At 38.7% G+C, this 24,811-nt stretch overlaps 1 protein-coding gene across 2 annotated transcripts in view; it reads left to right on the top strand.

Moving 5' to 3' along the window:
* CAP2 (cyclase associated actin cytoskeleton regulatory protein 2) overlaps positions 1–22,555 on the top strand; it is a 68,326-nt gene extending 45,771 nt beyond the window's left edge. For both annotated transcript variants that reach the window (XM_082278006.1, XM_082278007.1), the window contains 7 exons: positions 1,461–1,566; positions 13,860–14,049; positions 14,912–15,087; positions 16,309–16,432; positions 16,656–16,738; positions 19,307–19,447; positions 21,019–22,555. In XM_082278006.1, coding sequence (XP_082134132.1) covers positions 1,461–1,566; positions 13,860–14,049; positions 14,912–15,087; positions 16,309–16,432; positions 16,656–16,738; positions 19,307–19,447; positions 21,019–21,102 — 904 coding nt within the window. In that variant the 3' untranslated portion in view covers positions 21,103–22,555. The remainder of the gene's footprint in view (positions 1–1,460; positions 1,567–13,859; positions 14,050–14,911; positions 15,088–16,308; positions 16,433–16,655; positions 16,739–19,306; positions 19,448–21,018) is intronic.
* Positions 22,556–24,811: the final 2,256 nt, after the last annotated feature.

Raw genomic sequence — 24,811 nt, forward strand, 5'->3', positions numbered from 1 at the left:
AAATACCTATTTACATAGCAACGTGTGGCTAGCTGGCTGCTGTGCATCCTCCTCTCCTTTGTGCTCTCATACTGTTGCTGTTCTTGCTCTTGGCTTCAAAATGTGTATTTAGGTGGTAGATATATACAGCTTCAAATTCCATAGCTCTTAATTTGATTTTTCTCTGTACCACTGCACTGTTCTTAAAGAGCACAAGGAATTCACAATAAAAGTTCCCTGAATGATATCTGTGAACTGATGGAGAAAGAGAAAAACATACAGCTCCTTCCTATGCCCTCTTTGAAAAGTCATGTATAAATCCTGTTGATTTGGTGCTTTTGAAGGCCAGATTTTCGCTCTTGGTTTTTATATCCCAATGAAGAACAGCATTCGTTATTGAATTTTTCCTCTTTAGTGAGGAAAGCTTTAAATATTAAAACCTTTGGCATGTATTTATATTTCTTGTACATGTATAAATACATACTATATGCTATATATAATATGTTATTTTATATATATTATATATTATTCCTAAAAGCCTTAGTTTACCTGCTGAAGGTAGTAACTGATGCTGGGGTAACTGATGATTTTTACAACACAGCATCAGTATTTATACTGGAGAAAGAAATGTCTCATGTGATGGTTAAGCAGAGTACATTATTTAGGTATTTACTTCGTCCTTTAATGAGGAATTCTTTTCTTATTTTTCACTGAATCAGACCACAATGTCTTCCAAAGTATGGAAGGCTCTCCCTTGACTTCAGTAGGCATTGGATTAAACCTGTTGACCCAGGTCTTCCGCATTATTAAGGATCAAATTCCAAAGGAAATAAACAGAAGGTAGACACAGCAATCCTTGTAAGCATCCAGTCCATAGCCATCACTATTCACTAATAATTTATTATAACTGAGGACTTCATCTTACAAGCAGCTTCTCTCTACATATTTCCTGGTTTCATTTATAGTCCCATTGGAGGACTAACAATAACAATTCTAAAGCCAACTTGTGACTTGTACTTTAAAAATTCTTGATATATAAATATTTTAGTCTGATGACTGTAACATGATCCAGTATTGCCCTGACCACATTTGAACATGGCAGCCAGAATATCTTACAGAACCCACGGATATTTAATTTTCTAAAGTTCAGCACCCTGAAACTGAGTCTGGGTACCTGCTGCACAGCTCAATATGCCTTTAGTGCTTCTTCAGATGACTTTGAGCCTGAGCAGAATGGTGACACACACTTCTAGCAGGAAGCACGCTCTGCTAGAGGCATCCTTTGCCGTTGTTTGTCCTCTGGAAGGATCTAGAAGCTTTCTAGTGTAGTAGGCTTCAGTCTTTGCAGCACAGGACTGGTTGGCTGCCTGCTAACTGATTTGTCCATGGCTTTAAGGCAGACATTGGGCTTTACCTGCTTTAAGCAAGAGCAGCAGTGCTTTCTAAGTACATTCACACATAAACATTGTCTGTTTTTACAGTGACACACGCCATGTTGATTGGGTGAAGTCATATCTGAACATCTGGTCTGAGCTTCAAGCTTATATCAAAGAGCATCACACCACAGGTCTCACCTGGAGTAAAACTGTAAGTACTCTTTCTTTCTTCAGGAAGAACCATAAAATGACAGTAACCAGATTGTCTTTTAATGCGGGTCATTAGCTTAGAAAAAAATATACCTAGGCCAGGAACAGAAGTCATGGTCCATGGATTTCCCAACCAAGCCAATAAAAGTTTGAAATATAGGTGGAGATGTTCAGGCCACTGTGGTACAGGTTTGGAGGAAGAGGGAAGAATTATTTGGGATGATTATAGCCATAACCCTCGGCTGCAGATGGTGAGGAGAGGCAGACACAATTCTCCATGCCTGTAGAAGGTAGGAACAAGACAAAATGCAAAAAATCGAAGGACATGTCAGACTAAAGGAAAACTGAGAGAACATGGCATGGAAAGGAGAAGAATGGTGGGAAGAATCTGAACAAAGAGAGAGATTTAATAACAGGAAAGAGAAAAACAAGGGATTCATAACAATTTATTACTTCGTAGATGTCTAGCTTTATAAAGCTGTTATATTAGACATACAGGAATAACTTGTGAAATACAGAGAGAGAGCAAATATAGCTGCATGCCTAATTATTTATGCTGCTTTTATAAGCTGCTTCTGTGTGTTACATCTGAGATGCATAGAAAGATGATAGCAATGAATATTTTTCTCTAAGAGAGGTATAAACACGAACAATTAATTTTCTGTTGGGTATAAATGTAAGAGTTTATGTCCACTGTCTACACTGACGCAGTGTTCTGTATTATTTTAATAATGTGCTCATGTTTATTATTGGATTAGGAGAACTGCGGAAATATACTAAAAATGTAATCAGCCTGCTCTTTACTGGGATCATCTCCTAAACCTACCATATACTTGCACATGCAGTCTTTCACGCCAAATTTATAATTTCTTCTGTGTACACAAATATCATTATTTTTAATTGAATGACTATTCAGAGGACTAAGACAGGCCACCATTTAGTTCTCAAAACAAACAATTTTAAGAACTTGGGAACACAGGGAAGTGGCGGAGAACTTTCAGATTAATGGCCTTCCAATCCAAACCATTTTGTGATTCTATGAAATGTAGTTTAACTTGGAATAAGAGCTGGAACACCTTTCCTGTGAGGACAGGCTAAGAGCATTGGGATTTTTTCAGCCTGGAGAAGAGCAGGCTTGATAGAGACCTTTTTGCAACCTACCAGTATATACAGTGGGCTTGTGAGAAAGACTGAGAAAGACATGACTAAGGCTTGTAGTGACAGGAGAGGGGGAAATAGTTTTAAATTGAAAGACTGAATATAAGGAAGAAATTCTTTACTATGAGGGTGATGAGACACTGGCACAGGTTGCCCAGAGAAGCTGTAGATGCCCCATCCCTGGAGGTGTTGAAGGCCAGGTTGCATGGGACTCTCATCAGTGTGGTCTATGAAAGTTGTCCCTGCCCATGGCAGAGGGTTGGATCTGGATGATCTTTAAGGTCCCTTCCAATACAAACCTTTCTGTGATTCCATGGAATGTGGAAAAGTTGGTTTGTCTCTCCCTCTGTGGAAGTTATAACCATGTAAGAGAATGTATGTTACTTGTGTTCAGCAACAGACTGCAGCTTTCTCTTCATACCCTTCATGAGACATCGTACCAGGCCTTTCAGTCCTCAAGTATTCAAGTGCAAGCTCAAACACGGGAGAGAGCCATGATCTGCACGTAGTTCTTAGTCTGAAGCAGTGCAAAAATGTTTGAACATGATCAATTAGAAGACTGTGATTATTTGCTACTTTGTAGGTTTCTATAGAAAAAATTTTAAACATTAAATATGATTCCTTTATGCAGTACAAAATTTCACACTTGCCGCATCCTATTCTGTTATGATCAGTGAATGTGAGATGAGCTAATGATTTCAAAATTATTATTACATAACAAAAAGGAATTGTAGTACTGCATTAGCTGAATTAGCCGGAGAATCTGGGACAAAATTTGTTCTGTTAATACAGAAAAAGAAAAATCTTCACTTTTAATAGAACTCCACAAGTATGGAAATGGTGTTATAAGGTAAAGGTTTGTTACAGCCATTTGATCAACCAGGAAGGGCTGTCAGTGCTGGTGAGTACTGGTAATCTTACTCAGAAGTGTAGCTGTTGCAGATTATGTTTGACTGGTCCTAAAACCAGTAACTCAGCCATCATGTATTTATATTTCTCTGTCTTCAGCTGTCCAAGAAATTGCTAAAATCTAGGTGTGACTTGTTTATTCATATTAAGCGTAGTTTCCTGCCAACAGTGCTCATTCCATAATGAGTGATGAGCCCATCATTGCATCTGAAGTACTGATTTCATTTCACTTTGGATATCGCTGATATCTGGAAGTTGTCTTGGAAGTATGGCTCATTTAAATTATCCTTTATGTGATATCAGTCTGAGAGATTATATTGTAAACTTATTTTTATGGATGCATATATTTTTTTAAGTTTTACTAAATGTGAATGTAAGAAAATTAGAATCCAGTAAGTTAGCAGGTTGTTTAAATAGCTTAAATGTTATTTAAATATTTCTATGAAGCTTGGTAACAAATACATTCCAGAAAGCAATGAGTTGCTCAAGTGATATTTTCATTTTTGTTATACATTTTAAAGTGAGAATGAAACTCACAGATTCACGTTGTGTGAAGTTAAGCATAAAGGTCTGCAGAATCAGGGTCTAGACAGAAATAGGATATCTATAAAAGCTGTAGATGTATTGCAGACACAGTTGTTAATCCTTGCACACAGCAGCTTCCACTTAGATGCATAAAAGGAAAAAAGGAAAAAGCAGTAGTTTGGCAAGGTGTTAACAAAGTGGAACATTTATGAAAGGTAGACATTGGTGTAGGAATGGTGTTTTATTATAGAGGGAGAGAGAAAGAGAGAAATGTCTTGGGGCGTGTAAGTACAGATTTAAAAGTGTATTATACCGATAATTTACCCTTCATATCTGCACAAATCAACAAAGCAATGCATGAAGTTTCTATAAAAAGCTCTTAAGTAGCACATTTGGATATTTCTAACGAGAGTGAAGAGTCAGGAAGAATCTTAACTACTGCTTCTCTCCCAACTGTATGCTCATAGCTTGAACTCCAACAAAACCCCAGGAGCATCAGCCTAGATCAGAGGGTTTCCTATGCTTGGGTTTCCAAAAAGAAGGGAACAGGTTTTTTTTGTTGGCACTTGGCCCCTAAGGTATGGGTGCTGTATACTGTGGTGTGCACATTTATGGCCATGCAATATCCCAAAGTTGTCCCATTTCGAGCCCCTTGTACCCTTCCATCAAGCTGCACAGGGCAGCTGCAGCCAGCCTTGGAACAGATCACTAGTGCATACAGCAAAGTGTTCCTGACTCTGGCAGCAAGCATACAGGCAGACACTTCAGATCAAAGAGAAAGAAATGTCGTAATAAATTAGAAGACAGACACAGAAACAGGTGAAAAAGGTCGAAATAATGTCCAAGCAGTCATTTCTGACAATAACAGTTATCTTTATCTGCTTTTTAAAAAGTTTGTGATGAAAACAGATGTTTATGGATTTTTGGATCTAACACAGTTCTCTCTTACTCACTTTGGTTCTGCCAAGATGTGTGACAATATTTTACTTCATAAGGGCACCCTATTGAAATGTGCGGGACTGTGTGAGGAAAAAGCCAAGGAAATAGTGAAGAATATTGTGTATTTAAGAATACACTTAGAAGGAAATAGTGTAGTTAAGGACCTTTAGATTTTGTGCATGTGAACCCGTTTTGCTACTCATGTGGAGTGGTGGTACAAAATTAGACTGGACTATGTAAATGGGCATTTCAAGGCATGATGAATATGGTTAGGATATTTGTTGTAATGTGCTCAGAGAAGAAAAGTACGTATTTAAAATATGTATGTTTGTGAGCAGGATTATCCCAGAGAGTAAAAAGTTCCATGTATTTTCACCATGATCTGATATAGTCATTTTCATTGATTGACTGTGCATATGTCAGAGAAAATATGCTTTTCAGTGCAAGTCAGATGGACCTGCAGTATTTCCTTAAAAGTGTAATTTTGTAGTTCATTATCTTAAATGCAAAGTATCATTCTGCCTCCTACACCCTGTGGTGAGTGGCCGTTCACTATACTCAAAGCATCTCAATTTAGCCATCTTGACAATGGGAACAATGGCAATTATCAGCCTAATGGAGTTTTTTTTTTAATTTGCTACCAGAGATGACACTCAGATGTCAGTGATTCCTAGGAAAAAGCTGTTGTTACAATGAAATATTTTAATACCCAGGGTAGCATTTAACCTATGCAGTAATTGTCATTTTTGCTTGCTCAGTTTTCTGTCTTTAACAAGCAATCCATGGCTGTAATAGTGACCTGTCTTTTTTCAGTTCTCTCTGATAAAGAGCAAGTGTCTTCTTTTCCTTTTTTTTTCTTAAAGAAGGGGTTCTATTGAAGCATGCCTCTTCCTACCCTCCACTTTTTTTGGTGATGCAAATAAATGAACAGCTGTAATACAAGCTCACAAGAATGCCTAATAAAAAGTTTGTTTGCTACAAGGCCTGCATGAGTAATCGGGGGAAGTGAAACTTCTGCTCCTGTTTCTGCAGGTTAACCTTGCAGCAAGAAAACAACCAGTAATAATGAAAGTGCTGTAGTTTTCCATATATCAAATAAGTGTTAAGACACAAATCTTGCTCAAGAATAATTGTCTTGAATGTTTCAGTTGCAGGTGGATCCGTACTTAACTTTTTGTTCTTTGCGTACAATTGTATTTTAGGACAGATTTTACCAGCAGGTTGATTTACAAACAGGAAATATTTACAAACTAGTACTGAATTTCATTACAGTATTTAGTTTCTAATACAGAACTTCACTCAAGTGATGAGTGAAATCCTCCCTCCCCCCCCTTTACAAATCAAAGCAACTTAGGATGAAGTCTGTACATCTTTAAAAGCAGTTGAGGTTTATTTAAATCCTGTTTCCATTGAAGCCAGTATCTTCAAGTCTCTTTTTTTTCCCTGAAATAGCATTTTAGAAAACATTCATTACTCCTTCGATAGTACTCTAAAAACATTCTTTAAAAGCTGAAATTCTCCGCAATCTCCACATCGAGAAGTACCATCGTAATTCCTACATTTGCCTAATTGGGTGCAATTACACTAGTCTCAGTGCAAACTTTGGGCATTTTATTATAGTCTAAAATAAACTCCAGATATTTTGGCCCTGCCTCTCTCCTGTTCTATCAAAGCACTTTCCTGTAGTATATCATCTCTGTACATATTGATGTGAACGAGCTGCAAAGACCAACTTCTGCAGGCAAAAGCCTCCTATTATCTGTCCAGTATCTCTTCTATGCTGTGTTTAGTTTGACCTACTTATCAAGCAGCCATCGTCTGAGCCACTTCACTAAAGCTAAAGGTCAAAACTGTAGTGCCAAATTCCAGCCACAGCCACAACTGCAATCCCAGAGGCCTTATTCAGATAGAAGCAAGGGCAGCATAGATACACCAATTTAAATGCCTGTATCTTGGATAAGATGTAGCCATTTCCACAGTGCTCAGTTTTTCTCTGATAGCCTTTTCTCTCTTTTTCTGTATACCTTCCATTCCTTTCTCTATCCTTCCCCTTCCCTATTCCCTTATACTTTTTTGTGGAAAAAATTGCATCCTTTAGTTGCAAGTGTTTCTCTCTCAGAGAATAGACAATGTTCTGGTTTTTGGTACAGGATCAATTTAAAAACTGGCCGTCCTGGCAGCTCTACAATAGTTGCCTCCATGGTGGAGACTGCCTCAATTACATCCCTGTCCCTTTGAAAGAAAGTATTTTTACTCTCTTATTCCAACAGTGGCTGAAAATATTTGTCTTTACTATATATTGATAGTGTTCTCTTAATTTTGACCAAGCACCATTCAGACACATTAAGGGAAAACCTGGGCGAGGCATGCAGCCTAGTTCCAGTGGAAAAGGGAAAGGAAAAAGAAAATTGAAAGTAAGAGAGAGAAAAGGAAAGGTACATCTATTAAAATGTTACTATTTTCCTAAAGGGATTGGTCTTCTTTTTAACTGATTTTTTATATAAATAAAAGATGGTCCAATCTGCCTGGTAGAGCACATTACTTGTTGGCAATTACATTATCATACAGTTCTCAAATGACTTAGAAGACCATGGCTGTGTAAAACATTTCTGGTTGGGTAACTCTGAAGATGTAAACATCATTTTTAAATCCTGAACAGGTGATGAACAGCAAAAGTGTATTACAGGGGGCTGCAAAGCTTGAAAACTACAGATAAATAATTCTGCTGAGACTCAGTAACAAGAAAAGAACCTGGCCTGGTTTTTGTTGTTTTGTGTTTTAACTAACAAAGATTACAGGCCCTGTAAGTCAGCTGTTTCATCCAGTAAATTGCAGCTCTCAGGGCAGCATAACCCCTTGAAGACAGGTGGCTTAAACAGGGTAGGTAATAGAACTGTTGTGCTAAGCTACTTTTACACAAAAACACCTTAACAAGAGCTCTGTGCCCCTGAGTCACAGTCCACCTGTTCCCAGAGGTTGATATGTGATATTCTGAGCTTCACAATTCTTGTCTTTGGCTGTGCATATGTATGGAAAGAACAATGCAGAATGCTGTAATCATTTTAGGTGTGAAACTAAGATTACTATAAAGGGGGAGAAAGCAGGGATATCCTTCCCTTTTTTTTTTTCTTTTTTTTTTTTTTGTTGGAGAAGAATGTATTATTCCCTATTAGGATTCCTGTTTGTCTGCTGCCATGAAAAGAAGGCTTTTCAATAAATTAAGGGAGGGATTTCATGACCTATCTCTAAGCCACCTGTTGCTTCAGCTGCAAATAGATACTTACCTCTTAATAGGAATGACTAACGAAATAGGTACTATATATCATACACATGCATGTATCATTTATTTATATGCATTATATAGATGTTCATAATCTTCTGGTTCTGAGTAAAATCAACCATTGCAGCTACAAGAAATGCATTGTTCAGATGCTCCACAGCAGGTTCCCAGCACAAGAACTTTGTTCCTCTCAGTTTCCATGCTGCACTGTATCAGCTGAAAGCTGGATAAACACAGAGGAACGTCACGGGTGTTTGTACAGGGTCTGGCACATAAGCCCCTCATATCCCCAGAGATAGGAGCCTCTGACTAGGGCTCCTTGCTGCTGCAGTACTACAAATATAGTAACAGTGACATGGAAGGCTAACCTAGGGAGCTGTTCAGCAAGAACAGCTCAGGAAATAGTAACATCTGCGATAAGGCATAAAAAGAAATTCTTACTGTCTCTCAGTAGCTGGGTTCAGACACATCAAACTGCACATGGCCACCAAAAATTAGTGACAGTATGGCATCCAGAGCACTTGTGTTATATATGAACAGCATTTTATTTCTCTAATAAGATTGGCTTTGCCCTGTGCTCTGGGGAAAGGAAGCCTTTAGGAGAAATGTGCTTAACAAGGCCCAGCTTCTCAAAAGCAAAGAGCGTCACTCAGCTCTACTGTAATTTCCAGGGAATTACATGAGATTTGAGATCGAGGAGTTTCAACAAGGCAGCTATCTCAACATTTCTTTCTTCCAGTGAGCCAGTTAGGTGACAAAAAGAAGTGTACCTCACTCTTCTGCAAGTTGTACAAGATGAAGGTAGAAATACAATATGTTTTGAGGCTGTGCCACAGTGCTGCAAACCCTTGCACAGTGACAACGCATTTATCAGACCGAGCGCTGTCAGCAGCATCAGGCACTGTCACTAGAAGAAGCTTCTCTGCTACAGTCAGTGGGAGACCCTTGGGCCTCTCTGCACATGGCTTGGGGCTATCCAGCAAGGAGCAAATCCTGACCCATTCCTGTCACCCCATTTAGAGCAATGGTTGGAGGCTGAAGACAATTTATTTTTCCTTAAGAGGAAATTTCAGGAATGTTTTATCCCCTACAGAGCTCTTAGTACATGGTCAAAGAGCCTGCATCTCCTATTCCTGATAGGACCTTACTCAGAGAACTACATTTTCCTCCATTTCAAAAAGCTCCAGGAACAAGTTTAAAGCACGTCAAGTTCACTGTGATGCAAGCTAACAGGTTAGAAGTTATGGCTTACTTTTGTGTTACATTTTCACGAAGTAAGGACGACTCTATCTGTTCCCCTGATAATTCTTACTAGGGGCATATTTGTAAATGGTGGAAAAATGACCACACCAACATGTTAATGGGGGCAGTCAGCTATCAGTATAACTTGACGTGGTGTCTGTAGACACCACAGCACTGAGAACAGCAGCTGTTGCCGAGGCAAACAGCTGAAATTAAAGAGGAAGAAAGGCAGCTTGCAAACAACTGCCTTTACTGGTCCAAATGGCTCCTAATACTCTTTGTGTAAAGACACACTGTTGTTAACATCTGCGTGAAGTTAATCTGAAGAGTTGTTTGCAAATAGCAAAGCTGCTGAGCACCTGCTGCTTTAGGATAGATGAACTTTTGTGGGCATGTAACATGCTATTTTATTCCCAGCAGCTCTTACAAACACCACCCTATACAGAACAGAAATGAATGGACTTTGTGAAGGGCACTTTGTTGAAATTGGATAGGACTATACACAAGTATTACCAGATACCAGAACAGTTTAAGAGCCTGGTTCAGAAATATTCTAGAGCCTGAGGATTCAAGTGGTCTTAGAAGAGTAACTAAGGAAAGCAAAGTAATTGCCAGTGACTGAGGTTGGTAACTTGGGAGGTTTATTTATGAATAGATGGCAAAATGAATTTTTAAAAAAGTTTCTGGAATTACTTCGCTTGGCTGATTTTTAAGCTGTGCTGTACGTCAGTGTGTTTGAGTGCAGCACAGGTCCCATCTTCCTGGCATGCAGGGAATGCAAGCAGTGAAATGTGTTTTCTGCATTTCCGGTTCATTTTTGTGCTTTTTGCCCCCTTTTGAGAGTATCGCTGAGCCACTCTCCCACAAAGAATTTCACCTCACTTGAATGTTTGTTTGATTTCAGTTGGGTACATCAAAATGGCAAAGAAAACAAGAGTGTAGCCAGAGTAAGACTGTAGCCCTCTTCCCAGCAGGTCTGTGTGCCCTCTCCTTAGTGAGACTTGTCTCTCTTTTCCATGCCATTTTATTTCAGTGGGGGATGGTCCTACTGGAGGAGTCCGTGCTGTAAGATGGGAGATCTACAGTGGAGCAATTAAGCCCTGTACTTTAGTGACCTTTATTCCTGTGATTTGTCCTTCAGTTTTGCCTGGCCTAATTTATTATTAAAATTGTTTGCAGTTTCCAGAATGGCCCTGGATGTTGAAAATAGCATGCTACAATATCAGTTAGCTTGTGTAGGTGTAACTCAGGTCTTAAACGAGACAAGATTTGCCATGCAGGAGAAAAGTTGACAACCAGGGTTCAGTCTGTATTTTATTTCTGTGACTGCACAAAATTAAGAGGAAAAGTGGGAAGGGTGACAGAACCTCAGATATCTTCACCTTGTGACAGCTTCTATGTTCTTAGATCTAAGTCAAAATCTTTTGTGCTCAGTGGAGATAACCACTGATTTTGGTGGAGGGACCAGGCTTGTAAAAAAAAGAAGAGGCATTGCATGAGTGCAATTAATACATTTTTTTCTTACTTTTGAAACCCACTTAAAGGACTAGAATGTCTTTGCTCCTCAGGTCAAGAATTGAGATTTTTGAGTAGACTTGTTTTTTTCATCACTCCTGCTCTAGAAGGAAAAAAGCTCCTAGTTTCCCAGATCCTTTCCTGCGTCTTCTCTTTCTTGAAAAGTATGACAACAACCTCCAGTCATACAAAACCATGTCCAAACTTAAGTGGTGTATTTAAAATCCTTCCTTTTATCTGTACTTTGACAAGATAATTCTTTCAGAGTTCTGGGAGAGAGATTATCCACTTCCACAGATAAACCCCTCTGAGTTTTACTTCCGTCTCATTACATGGATATTCCCATACTTCAGCTGCCATTTGGGAAACTGCCTTTGATGCACTATTCAGCAGCATTATTCGAGCCAGGATTGTCCTGCATGATCTGTTATGGCCTCGAGTTTGATACTTGAGGTGAAGAGACTTCCAGAGTGACCCACCACTCTGTGATGTATGCAGAATACACAGATAACTTCCAGAACTTTTTTCTCTAATGCATCTTTGCAGCCTTTGCACAATTTAGATGGTGTCAATTCTAAATGGATGTGTGAGTCTTACACAAGTTTCTGGAAAATCACAGCACTGTAGTGATAGGCAGGTGGAAGCAGTAGCTCTTTTTGAGAAATCAGATGTCAGTCTGGAATTTGGCAAGTGGATTTTCATCTCAGACTAAAAGTTATTAGCCACTACCACTGCTGCTATTAATTGCCTTTCATAAAGCATACATAATTCATAACTGGATGTTCACACTGTGAATGGTGAGTGCCATTTCTGGGTATCTGAGTATTTTAAAAAGCCCTGCAAATGCAATGTTCATAATTCTGGATAACCAGGGCATAGTGGATTCAGTTGCTATGGTTGCAGGCAACAGAAAGGGAAGATCTGAATTGCACCTCAGGCAGCAATAACTGATTGTGCCACTAAATCCACTTACTTTTTTTTTTAATTACAATAATTCACAGTTCTGCTGACACTGCTGCAGGTAACTTCACTGGCATTAACAGAGGCAAGGAACAGGCACTATAAATTGAGGGCCCAGTGTAGAAGTTGTTCACAGCCTAAAACACTAACCTGTGATGAGGAAGTATGTAAGCAGAAGCTCTGAGTTAAATGTATCCATGCAACAATGGAATGTCTCTAAAAGCAGTCGACGTCAGTTCCAGTATATCTTGACAATAAATGCTAATCAGTTCCAAAAGGAGAATCTTCTCATTTGTTTACATTTAATCAAAAATATTTTATAGCTTTAATAGCTAAGAAGAGAGCTTATTCCCTTAAAAGAGCTTGGATTTTTATTTTGTTTTTAAAGTATATCTGAAGGGTAAGTAAAAAAGGAGCATGTGGACCTCAGCTCTTTTCCTGTTACCAGTTTGGGATTACAGGCCAGAACAAGTTTTACTTTTAAAAAAATAGCTATAGTTTTCACTCCCATGAGATGCATGAACCAGATCAATACTTTGCTGTTTCAGTTTAGTGGAATGCAGAAGGAGTAGTACCATAAATGGTTAAAAATACCCTCAGAGGCCAGCTAAGCAGTATCTGTTTCCAGTATGGACTACCAGGGGCGCACTAACAGCCTGTATCTCTTAACAATGGGAGACAGTTAGAGGAGCTGTGACTCCATAAGTTGCTGTAATTTTCCCGTTGTATCTGCCCACCTGTTAATATTTGCTGCTGCAATGCACAGTATCTCTGTAGCTAGCTGAACTCATCAGAACCAATCTAATTTTCTCAATAGTTCTTTTAAAAGTCCCTTCTGTGCTGCAGAGAGGTAGGATCAGAGTGACACTCAGTGGCAGGACAGTAAAAGTGATTCTCAGATTCTGTCTAGCATCGATTTTTAGGATGTTAGGGCATTATTATAAAATTTTATTCAGATTGTTATTAGTATTTTCTGTCTGTTTGATAATATTCTATGCTAGCATCATAATTCAGACCAAAACATGTACTTTTGATTGTGCAAACTGGAAGATTGTGTTACTTACTTTGCCAAGGCCCCCTTCACTCATAACTTGTGTGCTGTGATCTCCTGCAACTGAAAAAAAAAGGAAAAAAGAATGTGAGAAATTGAACTAAAACCTCAAAAATTTAATTTCAGAGTCAAGAGACTTGAATCACCATAGTTTTACATTCTGTGGTATTTGAATCTTTACAGATAACTTTAACAGTTCAAAGAATAGCATTTTACATCTTGCATACAATGTATCATGTTCCCTATGTATAACTGACAGTTCATTACCCTCTCAGTTATTTGTGTTGTATCAAAACATTTTCTTTATGTTTCTGAATGCACACTGAGGTATGGTTAACTGAATTTGGTATCTATTAACAAAAGGAGACATTTTCCTTTTTATGAAAGTGAACACTGGAATAAATTACAGAATTGTTACTGTTAAAGACTTTTAACATCAGTCCTCAAAAGTTTTTGAGACAAATATTTTAGGTGGAGTAGTTCTGCAGTAGGGGTAGCAGTGTGGGCTGTCTGTCTTTCCAGCTGTGCTTGCTCAGGTGCAGGGAAGGATTCATAGGATTGCATTCGATTATGGAGCCAGAAATTCTCCTTAGCCTGTGGTTTTCTAGAGTCACCCGAACTAACAGCATCCAAGGATATTAATAAACAAGAACTATTGTGATACAATGTTCCTTGAAACACTATATGTAAAATATTTTCCCTCTGTCTCAAACAGGGTCCTGTTGCATCCCCCTTGTCCATGCGATCTGTTCTAACCAGCGGCTCCTGCCTTTCCCCGCCGCCTCCCCCGCCGCCGCCCCCGGGACCGCCCCCAATCTTCGATACGGAAACCGCAAAGGACGAAGGAACTGCATCTCGCTCAGCCCTCTTTGCACAGCTTAACCAGGGAGAGGCAATTACCAAAGGTCAGGAGAAAAGAAACCGAATTGTGATCCATGACTCGGAACTACATCAAGAGCTGTTACATGTATTAATGTAGCTTTCACAGCATTTTAAAGTTACATTCTAGCAGCTCAGATCCTTCTGAGGCTTGCAGTGGTCCCTTGGAGACGGGTGTATACCAAAATCTCCTTTAGAAGCCACAGCACCCAAAGAAGTTCAGCATACCTGACATCCACACCATTTATTTAGAGGTATCCTTTTAATTTTAAAGCAGCCAAGCTGGATATCTTCAGTAGCTGGTGACCTCTTAAGTTGCAATTGCTATAAAGTTTTATTCCTCTTTCTGACTCACATTGAGTGTACAAACCTGTGTCAAAATGTGTTACATGTCAGTGAAAAGGTATGGCTCATAGATCAGTGTGGAGTCAATAATAAAGCTTTTTGTATTAATATTGGACAGTTGTAATTTAAGTATGTCTGTGAATTTAAATACATATGATTGATATATTTACATTTAATGCTGTAGGGATATGTCAAATATTGTCTTAAATTAGAAAAAGAAACCTATTTTATGGATGGAAAAACATTATACAACAAGCTCTCAGAGCTTGCTACAGACAGAGAGGGACCTAGAAGACATTGTGGTATTTTCTGTTGAAGGTACTAAGATAGCCCATCCACAGTAGAAGAGGTTTTATATGAGCTGCTAAAAGTATGTCAGAAGTTACACTTTAGGTCATTACCCAGGAAAACCTTGAGGAAATAAAAAAATGTAATTTCCGAGAATAAGATAACACAATTACAAAACAAACCTTTCATGCTTCAATATGAGTACTTTTAGGATTGGAAAATAGAGTCTCCTTCACAAGCATCCTTTTTTTTTAGGGCTTCGGCATGTCTCTGATGACCAGAAGACTCACAAGAACCCCAGCCTACGTGCCCAAGGTCCATCTGTGCGTTCTCCAACAAAAAGCCATACTCCAAGTCCTACCTCTCCCAAGAATTCCCCACAGCAGAACCATGCCCCTGTCTTCGAGCTAGAGGGAAAGAAGTGGAGAGTGGTGAGTTCCAGTCACATCTCTGAAGTGCACCTTGCGCATTGCAAACCAGGTGGAGCACTGAAACATCTTGCAAAAGGAGGTCTGTCATTAACATGCAACAAAACAAAGTTGCAACTAAAATGGGCGGAGTCCTCCATTTCTCTGCATTGCTGCAGTTCAACTTTTACTGTTCTGCAGGATCTTAAGCTAATTCATTTGTCTCTGAGAATCACTTGCTAATTCATCTCACTGGAGAACATCAGAACCAGCATGTAAAGTACTTGCAAAATCAGACAATGCCCCAGAAACAAGTCCAGTAGAGAAGACCTATTAAAATCCTTTTTTGCAGACCCGTAAATGAGAGAGAACAGTCATCACAGACCACTTTCTCCTGTTACCCTAACCAGTGGAATTACACATTTATTTTTCTTTGCCCATCCATGCAAGCATGTCTTCCATGCTTGAAAGTAGAGGAGTGTTTTCCTTTTGCCCAGTCTACAGATGGAAAAAGGAGATTTGTTTAAAGTTTGGGTGTTAATTTATATAGGCATATACCAAAGAATCTATGAATGAAAATTTTTGTGACTGTGTTAGTTAAGAGAGAGCAGAAAGAATATGCAGTTTAGTCATGCAGAAGGTTATATACACAGTCAGTGTTTATTACAGTGGAGTCCAGTTTGCATAAGGTGCAGTCACCATTTGCCTGTGTTATGTTGCCTTATGGTTCTACTACTTGGAACTTTCCTTGTGGAGCCGTAGCCTTTCCTGGACATCCATGGAGTGTAATTTTTCTTTCACACCTAATGGAAAGAAATTTCTTTGCCTATTACATCTTTATTGTATATGGTAATGCCTGTTCACAATATGATGTATCAAACATTATATAACATTTGGGGAAGGAAAACCTGCTGCGTTCTTCAGGCTGAATCAGATGGGAGCCAAACAGCAGTTTTGTGAATGCCTTTTTAAATTGTTGTGAGTGTAATATTTTCGCTGCAAAATTAATGGATTTTATCATGGTCTGTGCTAACTTCTTCAGTTCTGCAGCTCTGAAAGATACAGTGTCATCTAAGGGTCAGTTAGGTGAGATATCTGATCAAGCAGATTAGGATTTTAAACCACAGGAAGGATATTGTCTGTTGTAACTGAAGATGCAATGACTCGAGGATAAATTGTACTAAACTCTGTCTGACTGTTAGCTAGTTAAAGACAACCAATTAAATAAACTTTCTTTTGAAACAGGAATATCAAGAGGATAAGAATGACCTGGTCATTAACAACACTGAACTCAAGCAAGTGGCCTACATTTTTAAGTGTAACAAATCTACACTTCAGATAAAAGGAAAAATCAACTCAATTACTATTGGTGAGTGGGTAGCTCAGCTGGGCTTTAAGTGACAATCTTGAAAAAACTGACTTACGTGATTAATAATGCACCTGAATCATTCCATTCACTTTAATGATTGATCACGTGAGTAAAGTCACTCAGCTATGCAGTGCAGGACTGGGAATTTTCGTAGTTAATGTAGCAGGTGTGCATGTATTTGCTTTTGTCTTGCCTTTCTTATTTATGATTGCTTTTATTTTAGACAACTGTAAAAAGTTTGGCCTTGTGTTTGACAATGTTGTGGGAATCGTGGAAGTGATCAACTCCAGGGATATTCAGATTCAGGTAAATATCTAATTGAGAGACAAAGACAGAGAACAAGGGGCGGCGGGGGGAAGCCCAACATGTAGCTACAAGAGATTTTAAAAACTCAAGAAGCACAACAAAAGTAAGAAATACCCAAATGGATCTTTATATGCACTAAAATTCTGCTGATGTTTTTAGAAAATGCCTGTGAAAACTATTTACTATCACTGAACAAACCTCCCATAGCCCAGTGCCTTCTGGTTCTGGTGAAGCTGAGAGATCTGTACACTGGCAGAACTGTTAACTTCTGTCCCTGATCTGCTTGCTTTCATGCTAAACAGCTCCCAGCACTTGAAAGTTCAGTGGTGCTTACAGAACAAACTCTAGCAGTTAGCTAATTGATTTCCAAGTGCAAAGATTTTTTTCTTTTCTTATCATCTCAATGGAAATGTTCAAATAAGACTGTCAAAAGGACAGCTAAATGCTATGATGTAAAAGTAGGTGCTGGGATTTCAAAAAATCTCCCTGGCCAGTGATGTGACACTTTATATAAGTAAGTAATGTACTTATTTGCCTTCAAAAAGCTTCATCAGAGATCATCTTCCTTGTGATTCTCATGAAAAAAAATACATGTATTTTAAATGTATACATTGCCCTCTCTATTGGGGACACTTGTCCTGCTCAAAATATACAGTCTGCCTGATATTTTCAGCACTTCAGGCATCCCATTCCAAAGAAGTCTAACTACGGGCTCTAATACTGGGTTGTGTCTGACACACACAATGTAATCTCAAGAATGGACTTCAGGATGTATTATTTTAAGTGAAAAAGAAATGATAACTATTATATTAAAGTGCCACTCTTCAAAGTGAGGTCTTTTGCTTAAAAGGCTGTGCCTGCTGTATGACATTAAATATAGGTAGTCCTGCTCCATGCTTCAGAAATAATGGTCACAGCCACCACAGGGAATAGGAGCAAAATGGGGGTTTTATATTTTGAACCTTGTGCAAGTGACTGACATTGCTACCAACTGTGCATCATCTTCTGAACTGTAACAATCAGTTTTATTTGTGATCACTATGTATTTTTACAGCAGAGGCAGTTAGTTAAGGATCCCAGGCATTTATTTGAGCAGTTTTAAAATAATTATATTATTTTTAATCATTACCTCTTAAACTATTCATGAAAACTGAAAAATTTGTATGTAATGAATATCAAAACCACGGCTTGCTAATACTCAAATAAAGTGGAAATACCTTTTAGAAGAATCAAAATTGTTAGAATCAAAATTAATCGTGTTCTATGAATATTGCATAAGGCTTCTATGCATGTCATGGAGCAGAGTGGGGATCCACTTAAGAGGGCAGGGCCTGGTTATACGCAGTATGCTGCTCGAATCAGGCCGTTCCCGCAGAGCTGGTGTAGCCAAGTGCTAAGCACCTCCGTTTTCTGAGTAACGTGAAGACCCGAGTTCATAATTTCCAAATACATGATATGTTAATGCAACAGATTTCAGTAAATTAATACTAGAGATTTTGCTATAGTTACTTCAGTGCCATATTGCTTGGCTCTCCTTTATCTCAGTATCTTTTTTTCTTGCCAGATGTTGGCAAAATTTTTTAAACACCCCTTCCTTCTGTTCTCCATTGCATATGAACCCATTTAAGAAAAGGAACTTTAAGATGCATTAATCCACTGTGTAGATGAGACTTCAGGATAAGGGTGGGATGCAAAAGGACAGACCAGTTTGTTTACTGTCACATTTAAGGAACTGAAGTTGAAAGATATTCTTTAATTAAGTGATGGCAGAACTCTCATTAACAAGTACATCTCTGTCACATGCTGTCACTGTTCTATGGCTCAGGATAGTCTCTGCTGTTTCGATGCATTTTCCAGAGTATATTGCTGTCCTTGCTAGAGAGGGCAGGAGGAGGAATTTTTACTGACAACCAGTGAGTCAGACTGTTAGCCATCAAGAAATCTTTCAATCTTTAAAATTGTAAACAAGAGAAGATTTCCCTTTCTCGCCTCAAGTAAATCCTGTGCTTGCTTTTAAAGAGACATAAGAAATAGTTTTAGAGATTTAATTAAATTGATCTTAGTACTTATGTAGAACTGTAGCTTGCCTGAAGGGGATAAAAACCCTTTCCTGTTGCATGCTGGAAGAGCTTTGAAGTCTTCAGAGCATATTACAAATCCCTTGCTGAGTACTACTGTATGCTGGGGTCTTTCCTTTGCTCTTACTGTGTTGAAGTTGACATGTTTCATTTCTTAGCCAGTTCTCACTGATGAACAAGGTGAACACTGCCTAAATATCAGCACAAAAGTGTAACTGAAATTAGAGAGAATCCGAGAAGTACTTTCATCAAACTGTATATTAAAAGCTTGCTGTATATTACAGGTTTGCTGTTGTGTATAGGTCTTTGTTACCACCACCAAGAATTTTCAGTGTCCAACAAATCAAATTAAGGCATCATGGCATCATACAGACAGGTGACACATAGATCAGATACTGGTGGTCAAAATTAGACCTGGAAGGCAATGAGGATTTTTTTAATGGTATCTCTGCTTTTTAAGATTTGATGCTAAGTAGGTTTTATTTTGCAGGTGATGGGGAAAGTGCCAACAATTTCTATTAACAAAACAGAAGGCTGCCACGTCTACCTCAGTGAGGAGTCATTGGATTGTGAGATCGTGAGTGCCAAGTCATCTGAGATGAACATTCTCATCCCCCAAGATGGTGATTATGTGAGTGAGATATTTTTTAAGTTTTCCTCTCTGTTCCATACTAGTCTTGGCAGCTAATAGCACTTGAGCTGCTAGGAAAGAAACTGACGTAACACACCTTGTGTCACCAAAAAATTATCCAAAACAATTGAATTTCTATGTGCTTGTATCTCAGGAGAGAGAATTCCTTATTTTCTGGGGCACAAAGTAATTTCAAAAATCAGAAATTATGTTCTCTCTTTCCATTCTGATGGATAATGGCTTCATCTCCTGTCCATTTGATCTTTTTTGATATCTAAAGATAATCTTCCAAAGAAATTCACTTCACAGAATTGCACTTAAGTGCACAGAAGTGCACTTAAGTCTGAAGCTGATGAGACTGAAACTAAGATAAATATAATACTACTACAGGTGAAATAATACAGTATAATATACTTGTTTTTTTTCTAAAGCTATTGATACATGGGTAGGTGCTGTAGTACCTTCTAGTATTTTCAAGCTGTGTCCTTAAAAGCCACTTAAACAGGTGTATTTTCCCAGTTCCTTTCCTGTTCTAGAAAAAATTTCATACTATGCCCAGTGGCATTTCTAGTAAAGTCATGCTCTGTCACTTCAGAAACAACCAAGGGATCACTTCACACAAGCAGGCAAAACATGTTCCCTGGTGTCCTCAACAGAGCAGAAATGAAATTGCAGTGCATGGCCATAGCCAGAACTTAAATTTCTTGTGACTCTTTTGGGCTGGAATTTGTTACAGGGGTTTAGGCTTTCTAAAATAAAATGTGTAATGAGAATTTTTGTGCTCCACATTTCCAAAAGTGACTGCTGGATGCCCAGCTTTAGATAACTAAAAAGGGAATGATTTTCAGCGGGTGCATATTCACCTGTTTCTTTTTGAAAAAGAGTCCTTTTGGTCAGTCTCACCTCAGAATCACCATAACATCAGAAATTACTAGCTATCAAAATACCTCTATGAGGTCTGAATGAAAAGGCCTTCTTTTCACATAGTTTTTGTTGCTGGGTACAGAGAAACACTCAACCAACAATATCTCCCATCATTTCACTGAATTTGTAGAATAGAAGGACACTTACTTGAAGTTCTGCTTTGTTTTGTGTACCCCACAAAGGATACTGAGTATTTTGAAGTGTATCACACTTAAAATGATTGGGGTTTTTTTATTTTATTTTATTCTTTCATATTATAATATTCCTTTTGTCCTTAAAATTGGACTCCTGGCTTAATCTCGGCATCTAAATCCTTTCTACTGTCTTCCAACCCAGACACCAATGGAATCTGAAGTCATTTCTGACATGAGGCTTATTTACTTAGTTGATGCAGATAATGGTGTTGAGAGGGATTATTGCAAAGTAGTACCATACCAAGGCTATTTGAAACTGGGTAGCAATCAGGCTTTTTCCTGTGTGGCATTGTAAAATAGCTTGCTAGGGTAATGAAGAAGGCTTCTCTCTAATCCTGGCATGTCTGAGCTATCAATGCTTTCGCAGTCATGTAGCACTAATAGTACTCCACCAGTTTTCATGAGATATCCCCTGTTTGTTTAACCATCATTGTTGCTTTTGTTTCCTACCAGAAAGAATTTCCGGTTCCTGAACAGTTCAAGACAGCATGGGATGGATCTAAGTTGGTCACTGAACCTGCAGAGATTGTGGGTTGACTTCCTCACGCCATAGAGCACTTGCTGACCACGGCCAGACTGTGGCCAGCACACGCAAAGCAGTAATGTAAAGAACTAGAAGTAGCAGGAGTTCATGCTGCTGTCATAGGCCTTCAGGCATTAGCTCTGCATGCTAGGAACAGTTTGGTTAGGCATCCCGGTACTGGTCACATCTCCACACAGTTTGCCTTCACATACAATTTTAATTATGAATGGGAATGTATTAGGTTAAACCCCGCACCCTCCCGTCACATCATTGGTTTGAAATACATTAAGCCAACATACTGCATGATACTCTTTTTTTATCATCTTGCTTCAGTGCATTCCTTTTTGTGTTTCTGCTAATCAAAAACAGCATTGAGATGTTAAGGTGTTTATTTTTGCCTATTAAGCAATTCCTGTATGATGCAGTAAAAATGTATCCGTAGAAAGTATGCAGTTTCTTGCAGTTCTGTGGCAATCATAATGTGTTTTGTTTTAAACAAGCAAAGAAGGACAACTCTCAGCACTGCAATACATTTTGCTAACTGAAAATCTAAAAAAAAATCTGGCAATTTAATCAAAAATGTTTTCTAATATGCATATTTAGAAGATCCCACAGTTTTCTGGGAGGTAAGATTTTATTATGATTCACAGACTTGCTGTTGCTCTCTGATTTCTTGCAAATCAGTAGTTCTAAGCTAGAGCCTCATCAATGCTAAAACCTTGCTGGAAATGACTTGAAGGTTTTTACTCCATGGATTTTTTTTTCCTTTTTGTCTTTTTTGGTGACACAACCTCTCACTTTTAAAACTTCACATTGTATCTTGCATCTTATACAGAAAACCAAGGACATATACATGTGGTACCAGCTAGTTTTCCTTACTAATACAGTTCCATTAAAATATTTGTACTGTAGCTTATCATGCTCATTAGAAGTACCATCCTGGGAGGTTTTCCCCACATTTGTAGGATTTACTCAGTTTCAAATACGTCCACGAAGCAAAGCCATAGATTTATGCCATACTGATTCTGAGCCCAAATAAAGGGGTAATTTCCCGTTTAGCCATGTGACTCTACTTTACAGTCCCTACTTTACATGCTTTTTTAACAAAAGTGGAGTATTATATACATTTGTATTATTTCAGCACATAGTGCAAATAAAATTCTAAAAATTTTAAAAGCTTGTGTTTTTGATCACTTGTAATAATTTGTATCAGTGACATCACAGTGAGATGCTTGCAGAGCTAGTTACAAGCTAAATTTTGTGCCTAACTTACCTTGAAAGTATATTAACTCTTAAGGGTTTTTAAGTATATCTTTGATTGTAAACCCTATACAATATAACCAGTAGTGCTCATTCCATACGGTTTTGCTATCCAGTGTTTAACCTATGTGTATCATGTGTTTGCTTTAATATATATCATTTTTTCAACAGTAAACTTCTTATGAAATAAAAAAGAAAACATACTTGTTTAAAAACAAAGTTGTGCTTGCTCCATTGCTTGTCCTATAGGGCTTTCTCTTCCTTAAACCCTGTTTCAAAAGCTGGAGTGAGAAAAAGTAGCTCCTCGTCCCATTTCACTGAAGTATTATCACTTCTGCTGCCATAATCCACCTGACAGTGAGTAGAGGATATTCTGCATGCCAGAAGATAAAACCTGAAGTGTCATGCACATAACTTTGGTGACAGCCAGCAAATTGAGCTTTTCATGATTCTCACTTCTAGATACACCTGTATCTTCCAGGGATTATGTCTAGGGAGGTGATCATGACCTGGTGCAAGTTGGTAAGGTTTGCCTTCTATTTTTAGCTTTTCCTGTTGTTTCTTCTTATGGCTTCAGATCACAGGTGGTCCACTCTGTATGTCACTTGGATGTGCCTCATCTCTGAAAAACGGCCTCCGCATACTTGTCAGGATAAAAGGATCATTGAAGGGTTGTTTAATCCTTAAATCATAATCATAATGTGTTCTACAAAATAATCTCATTCTGGAGCATTCTGGCCTGAGATACCGACTCTTTCTTTCATACAGCATCAAAGAGGGGACAAGGCATTATGCAGCAGCAGGATGCCACTTACTGCTTTGGAGGTAAGATACAAACCAAGTATCAAATCTTGATGATAAGCAGAAAGCAGCGAGACAGCTCTGAATCAGTACACAGGCAAATTCTTACAGTTCTTCTGAGGGATTTAACTCCCCCATCAAATACAAAGGCTGATCTGATTCTTCTTTTAAACATTGGACGGCAAACTCCTTTGTGGCTAGACCTTCACCCTAGCATTCATGGTCCTGCAACAAGCAAGACCCAAGTACATTGCTTTGACTGGTTTCTTAGCAGAAAAAGGTCTTGTGCAGTAACAGCTCATGCCTGGCAGTCTGAGCTCACCTCAGACCTTTGTCAGAGGGCAGAAGTTTAAAGACAAAGGAAGAAGGCCTTGTATGGACAGACCCAAGGCAATTGCTTCAACTGAAGAAAAGGATGCCAAGTCAATGCATTGCTGGACACCAGAAAAGTAGGAGAGAGACTTCCAAAATAGGTTTTATCCAGTACTCTTAGTCAGCCACATAACAACAACTACAAAAAATCTATAACTACCTTTTGTCAGTTCAGTTTTGTCATCATAAAAAATACTTGTTACACATTTCTGGTAGGTTGGACTGTTCTTTTCCTGCAACCTGTCATTAAATGCAGAATTACAAAGGAGTGCTAAATAAACAAAGTTCTTCTTCTACTTTACATGAATTTGTGTACAATTAAAGGTTAAAACCTCATTTTTTGAAAAATCAAGTTTATCTTAAGATAGAAATAGTCCACAAACTGCAGAATGATGATTTGATGAATCATCTCAACCATGAACAGTTGCATCCACCAAGTTTTCAGCAGCAAGACTGATCTGTGTTTGATGGTTGATTCCAGCAAGGAATGAACTACTAAGTGCTGAGGATCCCTCTAAGGTCCCATTGATCCTTTTTTTACTGCATGCTGTCACACAAGATATATCCCTGGATTTCTGCATTATGCTACACTAATACTGTGGTCATGCCCTAAAATCAGTGCCACTGTCAAAACAGAAGACAGTGAATTTGGTTCATATATTGATATGGAAAAAATGTGTATGGTGTAATTAGCCAATTCATTTCTATAAACCTGCATGGGTCAAATATTCACTAGTACAGATGCTGTCAATCAGCCAGTAAAATACATGTAAAAGAGAAGGCGAGCTTTTAATTTGTCTAAATGTAAAGAGCTTTTTTTCCTGTGAAAATCTTCAATGGATGCCATACTTTCTTAAATAGAATAGGGTGCAAAGAGGAGGGAGACAGGCTCTCTGCAGTGGTATCCAGTGACAGCACCAGAGACAGTGGGCACACACTGCAACACAGGAGGTTCCCTTGTACGTCAGGAAGCGCTGTTTTCATGTGCAAGTGACCAGCACGGACACAGGTTGCTCAGAGAGGCGGTGGAGTCTCCATCCTTGGAGATATTCGGAAGTCCCATGGGCCTGGTCCTGCGCAACCGGCCCTAGGTGGCCCTGCTTGGGCAGGGGGCCAGGTGGACTGCAGAGGTCCCTGCCAACCTCAGCCCTTCTGTGTTCTGTGACACTTGCTTAGTTGTTTAGAATATTGGTCACTAAGAACCCATTGAAGATTAGACACATCGAGGTAGTGACTCCAAGTACCCACCAGATGGCAGGAAACAGCCGAGGCCAGGCCTTCGCAAGCTTT

Source organism: Coloeus monedula (assembly GCF_965178545.1).
Source record: "Coloeus monedula genome assembly, chromosome: 1".
NCBI classification, from domain to species: Eukaryota; Metazoa; Chordata; class Aves; order Passeriformes; family Corvidae; genus Coloeus; species Coloeus monedula.